At 46.8% G+C, this 21345-nt stretch overlaps 1 protein-coding gene across 1 annotated transcript in view; it reads right to left on the reverse strand.

Annotated features, from left to right (window-relative positions):
• LOC124035540 (talin-2-like) overlaps nt 1–21345 on the reverse strand; it is a 173957-nt gene that overhangs the window by 60793 nt on the left and 91819 nt on the right. The window contains exons 22-40 of the mRNA XM_046349002.1: nt 20235–20363; nt 14689–14802; nt 14385–14498; nt 13972–14106; nt 13556–13684; nt 13330–13432; nt 11753–11961; nt 7526–7645; nt 7087–7284; nt 5772–5911; nt 4243–4336; nt 3857–3946; nt 3545–3667; nt 1986–2129; nt 1523–1684; nt 1288–1428; nt 913–1094; nt 492–624; nt 99–200 (exon numbers count right to left, since the gene is read on the reverse strand). Of these exons, the coding sequence (XP_046204958.1) occupies nt 99–200; nt 492–624; nt 913–1094; nt 1288–1428; nt 1523–1684; nt 1986–2129; nt 3545–3667; nt 3857–3946; nt 4243–4336; nt 5772–5911; nt 7087–7284; nt 7526–7645; nt 11753–11961; nt 13330–13432; nt 13556–13684; nt 13972–14106; nt 14385–14498; nt 14689–14802; nt 20235–20363 (2562 nt within the window). The remainder of the gene's footprint in view (nt 1–98; nt 201–491; nt 625–912; nt 1095–1287; nt 1429–1522; nt 1685–1985; nt 2130–3544; nt 3668–3856; nt 3947–4242; nt 4337–5771; nt 5912–7086; nt 7285–7525; nt 7646–11752; nt 11962–13329; nt 13433–13555; nt 13685–13971; nt 14107–14384; nt 14499–14688; nt 14803–20234; nt 20364–21345) is intronic.

Consider the following 21345-nt stretch of genomic DNA (forward strand, 5'->3'; position numbering starts at 1 on the left):
TCATAACATTTAAAAAACCTGGAACGCAGCTATTGACTGCACCTGACAGGTGATATAGACCTAATATTGGTAACAGTGATGATACTGCAACTAGTTACCTTGTGTCCTAGTTGGGCAGCTTCCCCTCTGGCGGCTGTAGATATTGGGTCGATTAGGTATCCAATCTCTTGTACTGTGGACGTCAGCTGCTCTTGCAAGGCCTGATGGGATTGATCAGAGTAAAATAATTTCAACATTGGTCATTATGCAAGGCATGTTGTGGTTCTGTGGCAATTCTAACGCTCCATGTCCAAACTGCTTTTAACTTCATTCAAAATGGCAGTTGGTCTCAATTAGCAGTAGACCTGATCAAAGATCTGTAGCCCACTAACGGACAGAGAGATTGAGATGGGTAAAGGGAGAGAAGGATGGATAGAGAGAGAGAATGAGAGAGGGAGGGGGGGTTGCCTGTGGGTCAGCAAAGCGTGTAGTGTCTCATTAACGATCATTACCTCCAGTGAGATGTCATCCCTGCTGGCCAGGTTCTGGCTGACTGCGGCTAGCGAGGCCTGCTCAATGTTCCGGATACATCTGTTGATGTTATCTATGGAGTAGTCACACTCCCTCTGGCCTGGAGCCTTGTCCCTGAGAGGCAGACAGAGAGAAATAGAGAGAGAAAGAGGATGAAATAAATATAAAGAGCATGTTTATCTATGTCAGCTAGCAGGCATCCAACAGGATCAGAGAGATCTGGAGAGATGGTGAATTCTAACAAACCATGAGTAAGCCGATTAACAACCAAATCAGCCAATCAGAGATAAAGGATGTAGATTATGGTCTTGTCCAACCTCTGAAGGTTATTATAACTGCTTGAGTTATAACAGTTGTCCATGTCCAGGCCAGTAAGAGGTGCAGTGCTGTCACTGTGCTAACCTGATGGCCGTGATGAGACCTTTGATGGAGTCGGACACAGTCCGAGAGTGGCCAGCCAGGACCGACCAGGTGGGTGGGTCTTTGGGGTCAATAACCAGTGAACGTGCAGTCTTCAGCAGGTGGGTGGAGCTGTCCAGCATGGAGCGAGCTGATTGGAGGATGGGCTCCTGAGCGGCAGAGCCCTGCACATAAACAAACAAAAGAAAGATTAACATCTCCATGACAACCATGAAAAATAAACTGTTGAAAGTAAACGTTTTCGACACCCACAATGTCATTGCAGTTTGTCTCACAGAGTTCAAAATAAGGTTTCAACTTTCACACAAGTTGAACGGAGCACCATGTTTAGAAATGGCCAGAAGTGTGTAGTCGTACCTCATTGCTGATCTGAGCAGGGCTGCTGGCGAACTCTGGATTAGACGCAAACGCTGTGAGGTTCTCAACAGCCTCTATGAGAGGAGCTGTGGCCACCAGACACGTGTTCCTATTCTCCTGAGAGAAATCACCATCCAGAGCCTGGAGGGAAAGAAATGGAGAAACACAGGTCAATATACACGTAATGGGCCAGTCTGTCAGTAAAAATAAACCTAATTGGAGTCGGCAGTCTTACCTTTATAGTTTTGACCAGGTTGGCTGTGCTGTTGGCCACCTCCTTGGCAGACTGGACAAAGTGTCTCTTGGCTGTGGGGTTGGCTGTCTTGGAGGAGGCCAGGCGACAGGCGTTGCAAAGAGCTGATGTGTGCTTTGCTACGATGGTGGCAGACGACAGCACCTGAAAACACCCACCATAACAGTCTCAGAAAGCCATACCCTAAATGGGAACATTGGTACGTGGTGGGAGGCGACCCGGATGTCTAGACAGATGAACCATAACACGTCAGATGAAGGATAACAACAAACAAATCAGCAGCTCGGGATTTTTCTAAAGTAGATGACAAGAGATAAACATGACAGAGGGAACAGCTGATGGCTCATAAATATCTCATTTCAATAGACTCTTCAAATCAACCCAAGGTGACTAGTTAGTAAACAAATAAAACCAAACAAACCTGTGTTATTATGTCCCAACTGACCTGTGAGGGGCTGCTGTCCGGATCCACCAGGTTCTGACAGGCCATCTGGATCGCCTGATTGGCTCGTGCAAACTGGATGGCGTCGACCAACCCCTGATGCCCTGCCTGACTGTTGGGGTCAGACACACCCACCAGGTAGGAGGCCTGAGGAGAGAGGACAGGAGGAGACACTTCAACTTACTGTAGAACCAGACGTGGCTCTCATAGTAGCAGAAAACAGGTAGGCTACAATGTTAGCAGCTTAAATAGCAGCTTTTTACTGAACACAGCATCTGGTCGACACACAGATGGACAGAGCTTTACTCATGTGTGGTATATTGATGTATTAAGGGAAAACCCAGAAATGGTCAGTGGTGGAAAAACACAGGTCCACACTACTCTCTCTCTACACTAGCACAACACTCCCTAGCTCAAGCAGAGCACACACAGGTACACACTACTCTCTCTCTACACTAGCACAACACTCCCTAGCTCAAGCAGAGCACACACAGGTACACACTACTCTCTCTCTACACTAGCACAACACTCCCTAGCTCAAGCAGAGCACACACAGGTCCACACTACTCTCTCTCTACACTAGCACAACACTCCCTAGCTCAAGCAGAGCACACACAGGTCCACACTACTCTCTCTCTACACTAGCACAACACTCCCTAGCTCAAGCAGAGCACACACAGGTCCACACTACTCTCTCTACACTAGCACAACACTCCCTAGCTCAAGCAGAGCACACACAGGTACACACTACTCTCTCTCTACACTAGCACAACACTCCCTAGCTCAAGCAGAGCACACACAGGTCCACACTACTCTCTCTCTACACTAGCACAACACTCCCTAGCTCAAGCAGAGCACACACAGGTCCACACTACTCTCTTTCTACACTAGCACAACACTCCCTAGCTCAAGCAGAGCACACACAGGTACACACTACTCTCTCTCTACACTAGCACAACACTCCCTAGCTCAAGCAGAGCACACACAGGTCCACACTACTCTCTTTCTACACTAGCACAACACTCCCTAGCTCAAGCAGAGCACACACAGGTCCACACTACTCTCTTTCTACACTAGCACAAAACTCCCTAGCTCAAGCAGAGCACACACAGGTCCACACTACTCTCTCTCTACACTAGCACAACACTCCCTAGCTCAAGCAGAGCACACACAGGTCCACACTACTCTCTCTCTACACTAGCACAACACTCCCTAGCTCAAGCAGAGCACACACAGGTACACACTACTCTCTCTCTACACTAGCACAACACTCCCTAGCTCAAGCAGAGCACACACAGGTACACACTACTCTCTCTCTACACTAGCACAACACTCCCTAGCTCAAGCAGAGCACACACAGGTCCACACTACTCTCTCTCTACACTAGCACAACACTCCCTAGCTCAAGCAGAGCACACACAGGTCCACACTACTCTCTTTCTACACTAGCACAACACTCCCTAGCTCAAGCAGAGCACACACAGGGTGCTCACATATTCACACAGTATGACACACAGTATGTCTGGTAGGTCCAGAGCAGGTACTTGGTAGCATGTCCTAACCTGTCCTGCAGCCTCAGTGAGCCCACACAGGGCCTTGGAGGCCAGTCCCACACAGCCCCCAAACGCTGGCACATCCCCGGTTTTACAGTTGTGAGAAATGCCAGCCATGGACTCTCCCAGGACCTGAAAGAAGAGGGGGAACAGAGGAAAAGAGCAGAAGAGAGGGAGCTGTAGCATTCCTCAGCCAGGCAGGTCACCGCTCTCTCTCCCTGCTCTCCCTCCCATCTCTCCATCTCTACTCGTTTCCATCTGTCTGGAGGTTGTGGTTATGCTTGCTCTTTCAGCAGCGCTCAGGGTCATGGCCCTCCCTACCTTGGAGTTCTCCATGACGCTCTCGATGCAGTGGAAGTAGGAGAGGTTGCTGACTGGCTCGTTGGGGTTGGCTAACATTCCTTTCACCGCCTGAGGGGAGAGGGAAAACATCTCTTAACATCTACAAGGGAACTTGCTAATTTAACTAAAACCAAAGGAACCCATTATAGATACAACTTAAATGAGCAACATGAAAACATTCTCCTAGAGCGCTCCCATAATCTATACATTTAACATAACCCACTTTAATGACGCTGCTACAGATGACACTGCTTTTACTAACACCATTACTGCTCCAACTAACACTCCTGGTACCACCACTATGACTGCAGCTGTTATCAGTAAAGCTAAATGTTATTGATGTAAGCTATTGATGTTGATGGTACCTCCAACTCTCGTAGGGCATTGTCACACTCCTTCTGTCCCGGGGCCTGCTGTGTCGCCAATGTGATTAGCTGGTTAATGCTCTCTGTCACTGCTCTGAAACACAGGATGGGAGGGAGAGGAGTGAGAGGGAGAGCCCGAGTGGAGAGCCCGAGAGAGAGAGCCTGAGAGAGGGCAAGAGAGAGAGAGCCTGAGAGAGAGAGCCTGAGAGAGGGCAAGAGAGAGAGAGCCTGAGAGAGGGCAAGAGAGAGAGAGCCTGAGAGAGGGCAAGAGAGAGAGAGCCTGAGAGAGGGCAAGAGAGAGAGAGCCTGAGAGAGGGCAAGAGAGAGAGAGCCTGAGAGAGGGCAAGAGAGAGAGAGCCTGAGTGAGAACCTGAGAGAGACCGAGAGGGGAGAGCCCGAGAGAGAGAGCCTGAGAGAGGGCAAGAGAGAGAGAGCCTGAGTGAGAACCTGAGAGAGCCGAGAGGGGAGAGGCGAGAGAGAGAGCCTGAGAGAGGGCAAGAGAGAGAGCCTGAGTGAGAACCTGAGAGAGACCGAGGGGAGAGCCCGAGAGAGAGAGCCTGAGAGAGGGCAAGAGAGAGAGAGCCTGAGTGAGAACCTGAGAGAGACCGAGAGGGGAGAGACCGAGAGAGAGAGCCTGAGAGAGGGCAAGAGAGAGAGAGCCTGAGAGAGGGCAAGAGAGAGAGAGCCTGAGTGAGAACCTGAGAGAGACCGAGAGGGGAGAGCGAGACCGAGAGAGAGAGCCTGAGAGAGGGCAAGAGAGAGAGAGCCTGAGTGAGAACCTGAGAGAGACCGAGAGGGGAGAGCCCGAGAGAGAGCGAGACCGAGAGAGAGAGCCTGAGAGAGGGCAAGAGAGAGAGAGCCTGAGAGAGACAGAGAGAGAGACCGAGAGGGGAGAGCCCGAGTGAGAGAGAGCCTGAGAGAGATCGGGAGAGACCGAGAGAGACCGAGAGAGAGAGAAACCGAGAGAGAGACCGAAAGAAGTTCAAAATGAGAGGCACTTAGACCAGCGTTCAGCTCCATTACACAAACACAAGGTCCCAGTCTCCATTGGTTCCAAATCTAATATTGTGCTCTGGGGGTCCCTCTGGTCTCTCCCCTCCTCCCTCTCTCGCTCTTTTTTCAGCAGAATTCCAGCGGGCTTCAGTGAGCCAGTCAGACATTTCAGTCACACACCTCCCTCTTAACCTTCCAATTACCAGACAGGAAATTAACAGCCTCCACAAGCCTGAATGGAGACAGCACTTCATCTACCACCTAGGATGACATTTCTGCTGTGAAGTGGAGCTACACTGGAGGTGTGAGATTGAGAAGTGCATGTGTGTCACATCAAAAGCCTTGTCCCTTCCTACGGCACAGTGAAACCTCCCATTGCTTTGGCCCTGGCATAAGCGTATTGTAACACATTGAAAAACTGGAATGAACTGTGGGTGGAAAGTCTCCTGTTCTAAATCCAACAAGACATAATTAATAACCAATCAACAGGTGTGGTAGTGCGAGAGCCCACATAGAGGGCAGTGTATGGTAGGTACCTTGCAGCAGCAGCCAGAAGGTTCTTGGCGTTAGCTGCCCCAGGGTCTACAGACAGAGACTTGGCTGCCAGGAGCAGCTTGCTGGAAGCCATGGAGATGTTCTTCAGGTTACCCATCACCTGGATCTGCTCATCTTTCCTCTACAACATCCACAGCAGAATCACCAGTTATTACAAGTCATAAACACTAGTAAATCAGTCATATACAAAAAAAGTCATGAAACAGAAAGGGCATGAAATGTTGCTAGTAAGTGATCCCCTCAGAGCGATGTAGTGCTAATCAACGCTGAATGTAACCTTTATTTAACTAGGTAAGCCAGTTAAGAACAAATTATTATTTACAATGACGGCCTACAATGGTCAAACCCAGATGTCACTGGGCCAATTGTGCGCCACCCTATGGGAATCCCAATCCCGGACGGTTGCGATACAGCCTGGAATCGAACCAGGGTCTGTAGTGACACTTCTAGCACCGAGATACAGTGCCTTAGACCGCTGCACCACTTGGAAGCCCTGTGCAACTGACTATCCCTGGTCCTCCTATCCATCAGTCAGATGAAAAGGAGAATGGTGCGTGGGCTGTTTTCTAGCTGCACCATGCTTAACATGTATATTTTTCCCTCAAACTCTGTTCTAAACATAGACTCTCTGGTTCCAACTCTGCTGCTGGCAGTTCCTGCAGTCACCTGGGTCTGATTTGGTAATCAGTGTCATGCCACTAAGATTTCCTCCTTCCTTATTAGCAAGGCAGCCCGGAAAAGACCTTCAACTGTCATCTTATTGAGACTCAATTTAACAGACCGCCGCTCTGAGGCAATTCAATTAAATATCCGTATCTATAAGGAAAGTTAATCAACAAATAGATAGACTGATGGTTGGTCAAGCTATGACTTTTGAGGCCAATTGGTCAACTTCTCCTCCTCTATTTTCCATCATATCAGCTTTGATAAATTAAACAGTTGGTTCTTACATCCAAAAGGTGATGAAGAGGCTTATGTAAATAAATGAGTCACACTAAAACAGTCAAATCCAGTATGGTGCCTCGTTTGTGTTCTTTAGGCACGAAACAAAACAACAAAACTGCATGGAACGGGGAGGCACTATGTGAACTTATCAATAAGAAAGGTTCATTATGGTTTCCATTGCGATGGTGTGGTGTGGTGTGCCCTAACGAACACGTTCCAGGTTCAGTACCATACAGACAGACCACTGTGACTGCACCTGAGTGTGCCCAGCCATCTCAATGCCGGTGTCCAGGAACTCTAACGAACACGTTCCAGGTTCAGTACCACACAGACAGACCACTGTGACTGCACCTGAGTGTGCCCAGCCATCTCAATGCCGGCGTCCAGGAACTCATCAAAGTCTTCGCTAAACTTCCCAGATGCGTCTGCGAGCTGGGTGCTGGAGCCGCGGGAGGCGTGGACCACGTCTCCTGCTGATTGGTTCAGATCTGCTGCGGTCTGGTTCAGCTCGCTCTGGGCCTCCTGGAACGACCTGGTGGATGGAGGGAGCTACAGAGAGAGAAAGATAAGAGACAGAAAAACATAGAGAGACAACAAAGACAGCCATAGCGAGTCAGTGTTTAGGTTGTGGTGCAATAAATGTAAGTTTGGTTTAAAAACATTTGATAAGTGTTTGACCTAGCGGCAGTTTTAAATCAATAAACGGGTGATTAACTCTGGGGTAATCGGTGGCTTGACGTGAATGTTTTTTTAATAAAGTAACCTTTACTTAAGGAAGTGTAGAACTTACCGTTTCTCCCAGCAGTTTCTTGCTGGCCTCTCCAATGCTCCTGAGGGCCATGTCCACATCCTTCTGGCCAGGCAGGCAGTTGACACAGTTATTCAGAGAGTGGGACACAGCCTTGGCCACCTGAAGCAGAGAGAACAGGTGTGTGTGAGCACAGGTGTGCATGTGTGTGTTTGTGAGCATGCCTGCGTGTGTGTCAAGTGTGATCATTCATGTGCGAACGGAGTTGTTTTCCACAGTAGTGATGTTGCTGCGCTGCAATCACAATCTTAAAATGCTAATGAGCCAAGAAGCATAGCGGAGTAATTGATGTTCCTAATTTGCACTTCTGTTTCCAACGGAACATATGCCAACCAATATGTCTGTGTCCCTGTGGGGCCTAGCAACAGAACAGGAGTTGTGCTGCTGAAAGGATTACTGAATGCACAACTAGGACTACCTGAAAAGATAAGAGACACAATTGAAGCCTTTTATTTGGTAAGATTTGAAAGAGATCATCATCCAAAGAGGAATTCAAGGACTTTCATTGGATTCCATTCAAAACCAAAGGGATCTTCAACACCACGTAAAATGGGTCCTATTTCGCTCTCATTTACAAAGGAACAGAACAAACACCACAATACTATGTCCAGTCTGTCCCTTTATCTGCAGTAGCATCTATAGATGCATCATTTATTCATCTGGTGGGAAGGTTATATGGGGAGGACCAGGCATTAATAATTGATGTGTGTTTAAAGTTGTGAATCTCCTGCTACAGTAGGCAGAGGATGAACACCTCACTGCGTTTGACAGGTGATCAGTGTTTTGTTCAGCTGGGCTGATAAAATGTGAACTATTATTTGTCTACATCAAGTTATTTATTTTACAACCAGATACTGAAGTTGTGAGAAGTGATCTGTGGAAGCTCTACAATAAAAATATTTGCCTCCCACTTGACCTTCAGTGTAACACAAGCCAAGACTTTCTGAATAAAAGTGGTGATATTAAAACTCAAGTAGCCCTTTGGATGTCTAAGGGCACCAACCACAGCCAACTCCATTCAGACAGGACAATTATACTGAACAGATGGAAAGTATGGATGTTAGCAGAGCCATATACAGTTGAAGTCAGAAGTTAACAAACACCTTAGCCAAATACATTTAAACTCAGTTTTTCACAATTCCTGACATTTAATCCTAGTAATAATTCCCTTTCTTAGGTCAGTTAGGATCACCACTTTATTTTAAGAATGCAAAATGTCAAAATAATAAGAGAGAGAATGATTTATTTCAGCTTTCATTTCTTCCATCACATTCCCAGTGGGTCAGAAGTTAACACACTCAATTAGTATTTGGTAGCATTGCCTTTAAATTGTTTAACTTGGGTCAAACATTTTGGGTAGCCTTCCACAAGCTTCCCACAATAAGTTGGGTGAATTTTGTCCCTTTCCTCCTGACAGAGCTGGTGTAACTGAGTCACGTTTGTAGGCATCCTTACTCACACACACTTTTTCAGTTCTGCCCACAAATTGTCTATGTGATTGAGGTCGGGGCTTTGTGATGGCCACTCCAATACCTTGACTTTGTTGTTCTTTAGCCATTTTGCCACAACTTTGGAAGTATGCTTGGGGTCATTGTCCACTTGGAAGACCCATTTGTGACCAAGCTTTAACTTCCTGACTGATTTCTTGAGATGTTGCTTCAATATATCCACCTTATTTTGTGAAGTGCACCAGTCCCTCCTGCAGCAAAGCACCCCCACAACATGATGCAGCCACTCCTGTGCTTCACGGTTAGGATGGTGTTCTTCAGCTTGCAAGCTTCCCCCTTTTTCCTCCAAACATAACGATGGTCATTATGGCCAAACAGTTCTATTTTTGTTCCATCAGACCAAAGGACATTTCTCCAAAAAGTACGATCTTTGTGGCTTCTTCCTTGCTGAGCGGTCTTTCAGGTTATGTCGATATAGGACTAGTTTTACTGTGGATATAGATACTTTTGTACCCGTTTCCTCCAGCATTTTAACAAGATTATTGCTGTTGTTCTGGGATTGATTTGCACTTCTTGCAACAAAGTATGTTCATCTCTAGGAGACAGAACGCTTCTCCTTGAGCAGTATGATGGCTGCGTGGTCCCATAGTCTTTATACTTGCGTACTATTGTTTGTACAGATGAACGTGGTATCTTCAGGCGTTTGGAAATTGCTCCCAAGGATGAACCAGACTTGTGGAGGTCTACAATTTATTGGCTGATTTCTTTTGATTTTCCCATGATGTCAAGCAAAGAGGCACAGAGTTTGGTGGTAGGCCTTGAAATACATCCACAGGTACACCTCAATTGACTCAAATGGTGTCAATTAGCCTATCAGAAGCTTCTAAAGCCATGAAATCATTTCCTGGAATTTTACAAGCTGTTTAAAGGCACAGTCAACTTAGTGTACATAAACTTCTGACCCACTGGAATTGTGATACAGTGAAATATAAGTGAAAGAATCTGTAAGTAAACAATTGTTGGGAAAATGACTTGTGTCATGCACTAAGTATATGTCCTAAACAACTTGTCAAAACTACAGTTTGTGAACAAGAAATTTTGTGGAGTGGTTGAAAAAATAGTTTTAATGACTCCAACCTAAGTGTATGTAAACTTCTGACTTCAACTGTCCATACACATAGCAGAACCTTTTATAGAGATAGTCAGTCGTGGCCAAAAGTTTTAAGAATGACACAAATATGAATTTTCACAAAGTCTGCTGCCTCAGTTTGTATGATGGCAATTTGCATATACTCCAGAATATTATGAAGAGTGATCAGATGAATCGCAATTAATTGCAAAGTCCCTCTTTGCCATGCAAATGAACTGAATCACCCAAAAAGCATTTCCACTGCATTTCAGCTCTGCCACAAAAGGACCAGCTGACATCATGTCAGTGATTCTCTCATTAAAACAGGTGTGAGTGTTGACGAGGACAAGGCTGGAGATCACTCTGTCATGCTGATTGAGTTTGAATAACAGACTGGAAGCTTCAAAAGGAGGGTGGTGCTTGGAATCATTGTTCTTCCTCTGTCAATCATGGTCACCTGCAAGGAAACAAATGCCGTCATCATTGCTTTGCACAAAAAGGGCCATTTATCGGATCATCAAGAACTTCAAGAAGAGCGGTTCAATTGCTGTGAAGGCGGCTTCAGGGCGCCCATGAAAGTCCAGCAAGCACCAGGACCGTCTCCTAAAGTTGATTCAGCTGCAGGATCGGGGAACCACCAGTACAGAGCTTGCTCAGGAATGGCAGCACGCAAGATGTGAGTGCATCTGCACGCACAGTGAGGCAAAATACTTTTGGAGGACGGCCTGGTGTCAAGAAGGGCAGCAAAGAAGCCACTTCTCTCCAGGAAAAACATCAGGGACAGACTGATATTCTGCAAAAGGTACAGGGATTGGACTGCTGAGGACTGGGGTAAAGTCATTTTCTCTGATGTTTGGGGCATCTGGAATAAAGCTTGTCCAGAGAAGACAAAGTGAGCGCTACCATCAGTCCTGTGTCATGCCAACAGTAAAACATCAAGAGACATGTGTGGGGTTGCTTCTCAGCCAAGGGAGTGGGCTCACTCACAATTTTGCCTAAGAACACAGCCATGAATAAAGAATGGTACAAACACGTCCTCTGAGAGCAACGTCTCCCAACCATCCAGGAACAGTTTGGTGACAAACAATGCCTTTCCAATCATGATGGAGCACCTTGCCATGGGGCAAAAGTGATAACTAAGTGGCTCAGGGAACAAAACATGGATATTCTGGGTCCATGGCCAGTAAACTCCCCAGACCTCGATCCCATTGAGAACTTGTGTTCAATCCTCAAGAGGCTGGTGGACAAACAAAACCCCACAAATTCTGACAAACTCCAAGCATTGATTATGCAAGATGGGCTGCCAATCAGTCAGGATGTGGCCCAGAAGTTAATTGACAACATGCCAGGGCAGATTGCAGAGGTCTTGAAAAAGAAGGGTCAACACTGCAAATATTGACTCTTTGCATCAACTTCATGTAATTATCAATAAAAGCCTTTGACACTTATGAAATGATTGTAATTATACTTCAGTATTCCATAGTAACATCTGACAAAAATATCTAAATACTGAGGCAGCAAACTTTGTGGAAATTAATATTTGTGTCATTCTAAAAATTTTGGGCCAGGACTGTACAGTAGCTTCATCCCTATATGGCTCTGCACGTTATTGTACTGAAGTCCCCCACTCACCTGGGCTAGCCTCTGCTGGCTCTCTGAGTCACCGGGAGAGACCAGGGCCTGCTTGGCCTCATGGATCAACATGGCCGAACCTTCCATAACATCACAGGCTGAATCCAACATGGACGCCGCTGCCTGAGGGTTGGTGGTAGAGGCTGCCACACCCCGCGCTGCCTGGGCTAGAGTCTTCAGGGCCTGGGCTGTCTCTCTGGCTGCTAACCCTGGAGGAAAATATACAGATGGTGAGTAGGGGTTGGAATGCTACAAATAAAGAAGAGTTATTAAGGAAGTAGCTCCCCGCTGCCGCGCGGCAAGCTCCTCCCCGCTGCCGCGCGGCAAGCTCCCTCCCCGCTGCCGCGCGGCAAGCTCCTCCCGCTGCCGCGCGGCAAGCTCCTCCCGCTGCCGCGCGGCAAGCTCCTCCCGCTGCCGCGCGGCAAGCTCCCTCCCGCTGCCGCGCGGCAAGCTCCCTCCCGCTGCCGCGCGGCAAGCTCCTCCCGCTGCCGCGCGGCAAGCTCCTCCCGCTGCCGCGCGGCAAGCTCCTCCCCCTCCCCCCGCTGCGCGCGGCAAGCTCCTCCCGCTGCCGCGCGGCAAGCTCCCTCCCGCTGCCCCCAAGCTCCCTCCCGCTGCCGCGCGGCAAGCTCCCTCCCGCTGCCGCGCGGCAAGCTCCTCCCGCTGCCGCGCGGCAAGCTCCTCCCGCTGCCGCGCGGCAAGCTCCCTCCCGCTGCCGCGCGGCAAGCTCCCTCCCGCTGCCGCGCGGCAAGCTCCTCCCGCTGCCGCGCGGCAAGCTCCTCCCGCTGCCGCGCGGCAAGCTCCCTCCCCGCTGCCGCGCGGCAAGCTCCCTCCCGCTGCCGCGCGGCAAGCTCCCTCCCGCTGCCGCGCGGCAAGCTCCTCCCCCGCTGCCGCGCGGCGGCAAGCTCCCTCTCCGCTGCTGCCAAGCTCCTCCCGCTGCCGCGCGGCAAGCCCTCTCCCCGCTGCCGCGCGGCAAGCTCTCCCGCTGCCGCGCGGCAAGCTCTCTCCCCGCTGCCGCGCGGCAAGCGGTACCGATGCACCAAGTCTGGAACCAACAGGACCCCCAAACATCCACATACATTCAGAAGATTGAATTAAGCCTTAATAAATGCATTTTATGACCTCCGATATCCATAACCCTCTCATGTTGACAGTGTGCTATACCAGGTAGCAAGAGCCTTTGGTTTAGTTTCATAAGGTCTAAACTATGACTGCCTCAACAAGGGAATGCAACATTTCAGCTTCAACACAACACATTGGGGAGGAATCTAGTAAATTGAATCAGCTTGCATTACCCCATTAATCTAGACAAGATTACTGAAGGAATGTCACATCTATTGAAGTAGGGGAAGGATTTCTTCTGCTTTAGTCTTTGTGCTACTTTCCAGAGAGAAAAGGTTGAATCTAATCTACTATTGACCTTGAAGCATCAAAATATGTTGAAGCAAAATATGTTGAATAAAATCTGTAGTCAAAAGTGAAATATACTATTATAGACACATCCTGGTGGTGCTATGGAGTTTGCTATTTAGCGGTATTTCTCTAATTAGAATGGGAGCCCCAGGGCAGTAGTACAGTACCTGTGTAGTGTTCATTGCCCTGTGCAGCACAGGTGAGCAGCTGAGCCATGGAGGATCCCACAGACTTGGAGGTGCTGCCCAGGTCCTGAGCACACTTCTCCATCTGCAGAGAGAACAGCACACAGTACATCAGACACCCAGACAAACAGACTCAGCAATGGATGAAAGAGTAAATCACTAGAAGTAATGAGACGTTGATTAATTCAATGAATCAGATTTCCCTGACCGATTCTCCAGGTAGTGGTTTCAGCTGCATGTCTATGGCAGCCATCTTGGCGTCTTGGAGCTCAGTCTTCAGAGTCTGGACGGCTGTGAGAGCTGAGTGGATCTCCATGGGGCCACAGGCTTCGTGGGCCTAAAGAGCACAAGGAGAGAGCAGACCATTGAATTAGTCATTCTCGACTGACAGTTTTTATCCCATCTGAGCTGGTATTTATTGCCCCAGTCTATCAGAAGCTGGCTAGTCCTAACAGGGGATAGGTACCCTCACAAAGTGACAGAGGTGAGCGACAGGTATGACTTAAGTGTGTGTGTGTGTGTGTGTGTGTGTGTGTGTGTGTGTGTGTGTGTGTGTGTGTGTGTGTGTGTGTGTGTGTGTGTGTGTGTGTGTGTGTGTGTGTGTGTGTGTGTGTGTGTGTGTACCTTCTGTGCTACGGTTCTGAGCTCTGCCAGACTGGTGGCCAGGTTTTTGGCACACTGACCCAGCTGCATAGCAGCGGCCTGGTCCATCACCGTGGGAACAGACGACTTCGCTGATGTCACCATCTTACTGCCAGGCTGTCATGACAGGAATGTCAAATGTCAACAGAGAAATGTCAAATTCATCCCAAGAAGATGTTTTGTACCAGAGAATAGATGTCTTTATTTGAATCTATTATGACTAGAAAACCCAGCCTTGCCCAAGTATTAGACATCATCACCTTCATCAATTATATATCTTTAGAAGCTTTCAAGCACACACACACATACACATATATCAGCACTGTACAATATATTGAGATCCCTTCATTCAATATGTGGTGAGATTAGGAGCCAGACTGGCACTGGTGGAGTACCTGTAGGAAGTTCTGACTGGTGGTGATGAGGGCTAGCTGGGTAGTGAGGTCTTCAGGCTGGGCCTGGCTGCCCCTTACTCCCTGGACCAGCTGGGGAATGTGGTCTGCCATGGCCTAGTGAGCCGCACACATACATAAACAGTCAACACACATACAGTATTCAACCACAGATTCTATAGAGCTGTAGCACCTATATACCTGTATATAGCTGTAGCACCTACTGTATAACTACAGTAGGCATAGAAATTGTTCAATGCAAGCAGCTGGCAATGTCCCTTGGCATTAAGAGACTTATCCCCAGTACCTTGCAGCTCTGCACCAATTGCTGGTGAGCGGCGGTGTTCTTGTTGGAGGCTGCTGCATTCTGGGAGGCAGCAATGGTCTGGGTGGCTGCAGCTGCAGCTTGTTTGGCGGCATTCTGTTGGAATGTCACACACGTCAGGCATGTTTAGAATCACTGCCTCGACGAATCAAAACACACACACACAAGATGCCTCTCAAATGGCACCCCATTCCCTTTATAGTGCACTTATTTTTACCAGGAGGCCCATGGTCAAAAGAACCGTACTAAAGGGAATAGAGTGCCATTTGGGAGGCAGACAGTCTCCGTTTAGAGCCAGCGTTCCTCAGGTCAGAGGTCAAATATTTGTCATGCCATCTTTAATGTCGGGCAGTAAGGTTCAAACAATCTCCTGATTTGGTATTTTATTAGGATCCCCATTAGCTGTTGTGAGAGCCTCTGACCCACTCAAAACATAAATACAGCACATTAACAGACAAGAACAGCTCAAAGGACAAAACTTCAACTTTAAAAAAGGCACACGTTGCCTCCATATCAAGACATACACGCACAAACTATCTAGTTCAAATAGGGAAGGTGTTGCTTTATTGGTTTTTTGAAACCAGGTTTGCTGTTCATTTGAGCAGTATGAGTTGGAACGCAGTTCCATACAATAATGTCTCTATATCATACTGTAGGCTTTCTTGAATCGGATCTGGAGACTGAAAAGACCCATGGTGGCATGACTGGTGGGGTAAGTGTGTGTCAGAGCTCTGTGTAAGTTGACGATGCAAACCATCTGGGATTTTCAACACGTTTCTTATAAAAAGAAGTGATGCAGTCAGTCTCTCCTCAACTCTTAGCCAAGAGAGTCTGACATGCATAGTATTTATATCCTCCTTCTGATTACAATAAAAAGCAAGGTGTCTCTGTTCTGGGCCAGCGGCAGCTTATCTAGGTATTTTCTTGCAGCACTGGACCACACAATAATCAAGGTAAGACTAAACTAGAGCCTGCACAACTCGCTTTGTGGAGTGTGGTGTCTAAAAAGCAGAGCATCTCTTTATTACAGACAGATCTCTCCCCTTCTCTTTATTACAGACAGACCTCTCCCCGGACAGACCTCTCCCCTTCTCTTTATTACGGACAGACCTCTAACCTTCTCTCTATTACGGACAGACCTCTCCCCGGACAGACCTCTAACCTTCTCTCTATTACGGACAGACCTCTCCCCGGACAGACCTCTAACCTTCTCTCTATTACGGACAGACCTCTCCCCGGACAGACCTCTCCCCTTCTCTCTATTACGGACAGACCTCTCCCCTTCTCTCTATTACGGACAGACCTCTCCCCTTCTCTTTATTACGGACAGACCTCTCCCCTTCTCTTTATTACGGACAGACCTCTCCCCTTCTCTTTATTACGGACAGACCTCTCCCCTTCTCTTTATTACGGACAGACCTCTCCCCTTCTCTTTATTACGGACAGACCTCTCCCCTTCTCTTTATTACGGACAGACCTCTCCCCTTCTCTTTATTACGGACAGACCTCTCCCCTTCTCTTTATTACGGACAGACCTCTCCCCTTCTCTTTATTACGGACAGACCTCTCCCCTTCTTTTTACGGACAGACCTCTCCCCTTCTCTTTATTACGGACAGACCTCTCCCCTTCTCTTTATTACGGACAGACCTCTCCCCTTCTCTTTATTACGGACAGACCTCTCCCCTTCTCTTTTTATTACGGACAGACCTCTCCCCTTCTCTTTATTACGGACAGACCTCTCCCCTTCTCTTTATTACGGACAGACTTTATTACGGACAGACCTCTCCCCTTCTCTTTATTACGGACAGACCTCTCCCCTTCTCTTTATTACGGACAGACCTCTCCCCTTCTCTTTATTACGGACAGACCTCTCCCTTCTCCCTTCTCTTTATTACGGACAGACCTCTCCCCTTCTCTTTATTACGGACAGACCTCTCCCCTTCTCTTTATTACGGACAGACCTCTCCCCTTCTCTTTATTACGGACAGACCTCTCCCCTTCTCTTTATTACGGACAGACCTCTCCCCTTCTCTTTATTACGGACAGACCTCTCCCCATTTTTACAACCATTGCACCTATATGTTTTGACCATGACAGTTTAAAATCTAAGGTAACATCAAGTAATTTAGTCTCCTCAAATTGTTAAATAACCACACCATTCATTACCAGATTCAGCTGAGGTCTAGAACTTAGGGAATGAGTTGTACCAAATACAATGCTCTTAGCTTTACGACCAGACTGCAACTCTTTGTTAAGGGTTTCAGTGAATTAATTAGCTGTGGTTGCTGATGAGTATATGGTTGAATCGTCAGCATACATGGACAAATATGCTTTGTTTAATGCCAGTGGCAGGTCATTGGTAAAAATATAAAAGAGTAGAGGGCCTAGAGAGCTGCCCTGCGGTACACCACACTTTACATATTTGACAGAGAAGCTTCCATTAAATAAAACCCTTTGAATTCTATTAGATAGATGGCTCTGAATCCACGATATGGCAGAGATTGAAAAACCACAACACAAGTTCTCAGCAACAGGTTATGGGCAATACTATCAAAGGCTGCACTGAAATCTAACAGTACCGCTCCCACAATCTTCTTATAAAACAATCATCAGTCATTTGTTTCAGTGCAGTACATGTTGAGTGCCCTTCTCTATAAGCATGCTGAAAGTCTGTTGTTAATTTGTTTATAGAGAAATAGCACTGTATTTGGTAAAACCATTTTTCCCAACAGTCTGCTAAGAGCTGGCAGCAAGTTGATAGGTCTGCTGTTAGAACCAGTAAATGCCGCTTTATGTGATCGATACATGGACAATCTTGTTTAGGGCTGTGGTGGTCACAATTTCGTCAGCCGGTGATTGTCAAGCAAATAACTGCCGGTCTCACGGTAACTGACCATTAATTAACAAACACATTTAGCATCTCCTGGCTTCCACACATAGCCTACAAGCCATTTTAAAAAGTCTAATAAATCCATGTAATATAGCCTCCCCCTTCACAATAAATCCATTATTTATTTTAAACAGGTCTAAAGAAGTATGATAAGAAAATGTAGTCTATTTCAGAAGAAAAGAATAGCATGTTCGGAGTTGTCCTTATGTTAGGTCCTGATGTGGCTATGCCAAATGGCTGTGGGCTACACTACTTAATTTAGCAGATACAATTTGATTATAATTCTGTGGCATTATTTTATATTATTTTATAGCATGAAGAATACAATTGAACAAAGCTGAATAAAATATAAATATTTTCTCCAAAACAATTTGAGGGAGTGAGCACATGCGCACACACACTATTCTGTGTTGAGCGGTTAGCAAAGAAGTAGGTACTCCTATATGTGTCATTTAGATGTGTTCATGGAACTTTAGTTGTTCTACAAACAGTGGGCTATGTTTATGTTTTGATTTTTAATACATGCAAAGCTGCATGATGAGACTAATGATGATTTGAAAAACTCTCGAAAGGCATGAGCTCGGCTTTGTTTTTGCACAGGCTGTACACACGCCAATAGTCTCTCATTCATAATTTGACAAGCACTTGATAATGCCTCGGATTTCTTTGCGAGAAATAAATATTCCATGAATCACTCAGTATGTGTAAGTGAGTCTGTGTGTGTAAGTGAATCTGTGTGTGTAAGTGAGTCTGTGTGTGCTGTGGGGTTGAAGTTACAAACCCATAGGCTTTGCCCTCTCATCCCTTCCAGGGTTTCGGGAGGGAGGGTGGATAACGAGCCTGTCATAGCGGATGTAAGCAATGTCCCCACTCACTCTGGCAGCTTTCATGGCCAAGATAAGTTCATTCATCTTCTGGAGCACAGCTTCAGGATAGTCCTCATTGAGGAAGGTACACATTCTTCTCAAGTTCTTGGCTCTTTCCAGAACAGCTTGTCCTTTTTTAAATTGTATTTTTAATTTCTGCTTTATTTAACAAGTTAGGCTAGTTGAGAACAAGTTCTCATTTACAACTGAGACCTGGCCAAGGTAGAGCTAAGCAGTGCGACACAAACAGAGTTACACATGGGATAAACAAACGTACAGTCAATAACACAATAGAAAAGTCTATATACAGTGTGTGCATTAAACCTCTTGACCACTACGGGCCTGTCACCTGGGCCGGTGGTGGGCTTTCCAGTTCTGTGGGCGCGCTCCAGCTCAATCTTTTTGGAGTCCATCTTCAGTTTCTCCACGATCATTTCCCTCACTTTGTCCTCAGACTCCATCCAGGTCTCATGTAGCGATTCTGCAATTACGTCCACAACCATGTTGTTCTGCCTTGATTATCCCTCGGGATAATTTGTTCTCCATTAATGTTATCATGGATTCACACAGAACTGATGTCCTCTCTCAATGACTTAAGACTGCTGTCATCTTGTCGTCTTGTCCTCTTGTCCTGGACCTCTCTGGTCAGGACGTCCATTCTTTTGTTAGTTGAGTCCAACCAGTATTTGGACAAAACACTACAAGCCATTTTGTTGTTGTTGAAACTGCATGTAGAATTTGTTGTTGTTGTTGTTGTTCGCTCACCTTTGACAGAGAGACACACCACTGTCCTCAACAGTCCTCCTGCCAGATTTGGTCTTTGTCATGGTACCTAGCAAAGTAGGTTACGCTGTTACTCCTCACAGTTCCAGACAGGGCAGGTTGCAGGGAAGACTGAAAACAACAAACAGCAGGGATCTAGACAGCCTCAAGCCCAGGACAATCTGTGATCCCAGCCACATGCTGCGTTCAAGCCCTCAAGAAAACCCCGCTAGCTTGATAGGCAGCTAGCAAGCAGCTACACCAAATAGCTCCTCAGAACCGGTCTTGGTCGGCAGGATCACTGGACAGAGAGTAGCAGACCCAGCAACTGATGCCAACTGCGTCTCGGATCCAAACTCAAAAAAGGTAGCTAGATACTAAGAAACTTTTTAACACACTTTCAAAAACACCAAACCGAACTCACCCTCATTCCGTGTTCAACAGTCATATGTAAAATGCTCCTTTTACATTTCAGTGGCTAGTAGGATGACGATCGAAGAATGATACTGGATGGTCTCTACTTTTATATGAAGGAAAACCTACAAGGACTTCTCAGAATGTAAACAGGAAGGGAAAGAAAGTTTCTATAACAGTTGAATGTACCCAGAGTACACTGTAGCTCTCCAAACACACTCCGTAATGTCCTGTACTGTATATAAACGTTCTTGCATGGTTTACATCAACAGTTGGAAATAATACCTCTGGTAATGTAATCACCTCTTCACGTTAACCTAAAGCCCAAAATAATACAGCATATCAAAAATACTATTTCTAGACCTTCACTCAAAGCCTGTTGTTTTCCATGCGACTGACAATGTGGTGTGTATGTAGAGCAAGATCTATGATGAGGAGACAAGTGGAAGTGCCTGCTTTCTCAGCCCCAGAGACATATACAGAGTTTGGCAAACCCATTTATGGGACGCCACCTTAGCACCAAACTCGGAGCCACCCATGGGTATACTGTACATATATGGCTCTGCCCAGCCTAGCTCAGACTCATCCAACTGACCTCTAGCCTGTTAATGAGCTTCTTCTTGATGGCGTTCTGAGCTGCAGCGTTGGTGGCCACGCGCAACCCCTCAGCCGCCTCTCTCAGTCTCTGCTGCTGGTCCTCGTTCTCTGGGTATGCCGCTGCGCCCTGTTACACACACACACACACACACGGACAAAGGAAGACACCTCATTAAACTGGAGCAGATGGAGATGCATCCAGGGAAAGTGCTAGAGTCCAACTGTAATCATGTCCGTTTGTAATGACAGCAGCTCTTCTTTGTCTATCTATCAACATCTTGTTTATGAGGAAACGTCAGGATTCCTTTTCATGACCTCCTCCTCTGGCTCCAGCTCTCTTTACCTCTCTCTTTCTCTCCAGTTGTCTCTGATTGTACGTGACTGGGTTCAGTTCACACAAACCAATATCCCTAAGAGCCTCTGTCCGTCCCATTGTTGAGGGAATGAAGAGAATCTAGAGCCTAAGCCTCCATGCCATTTAGTTAATTAAGCAGCCAGGCGCTTCCCTCACCTGCTGCTGAATGTAACCCTCCACAGTACATTACAGCAGCCATCTTATATCTCTTTAATACACACACACTAAAAACATGCCACCCACAGCCCCAAGGTGATGTTTATAGTGAGCCCAGACTAATGTGAAGAGACATTACAGTACTAATTCCTCAAGAGTAGAGGGGAATAATGATTGAGTCTTGAAATGCAAAGCAGTTTTTTCATAACAGTGTGTCATGTTAGCCAGCCCAGTACAGGCTATCATTGATACTATTCGCTGCTTCCTGTACGCCAGGTTAACTGTCACTTATGTGTGATCACAAATTGTCACTGAAGGGAAAACCAATCGTATTCTAATAATAAAAGGGATTGGAAATGAAAGCACAGAGTAGAGTCCGAAATTAAACCACGTGGCTAATGTCCAGATTTCTCAGCACACAGCTTTGAGAGAAAGCCAAACGAAGAGCTGCCATCTTCTGTGGAGTCCCCACTACTGACACAATCCTTTCTCCATGCCTCAGCAAAACCTTCTCTACCCTCAATCAATCAATTATAGGACGCTTATATTAGCATCGTATAATATACATTTTTTGTGCATGTCATCCCCCCCCCTCCGA

Source organism: Oncorhynchus gorbuscha, linkage group LG05 (genome assembly GCF_021184085.1).
Source record: "Oncorhynchus gorbuscha isolate QuinsamMale2020 ecotype Even-year linkage group LG05, OgorEven_v1.0, whole genome shotgun sequence".
Classification (NCBI taxonomy): domain Eukaryota; kingdom Metazoa; phylum Chordata; class Actinopteri; order Salmoniformes; family Salmonidae; genus Oncorhynchus; species Oncorhynchus gorbuscha.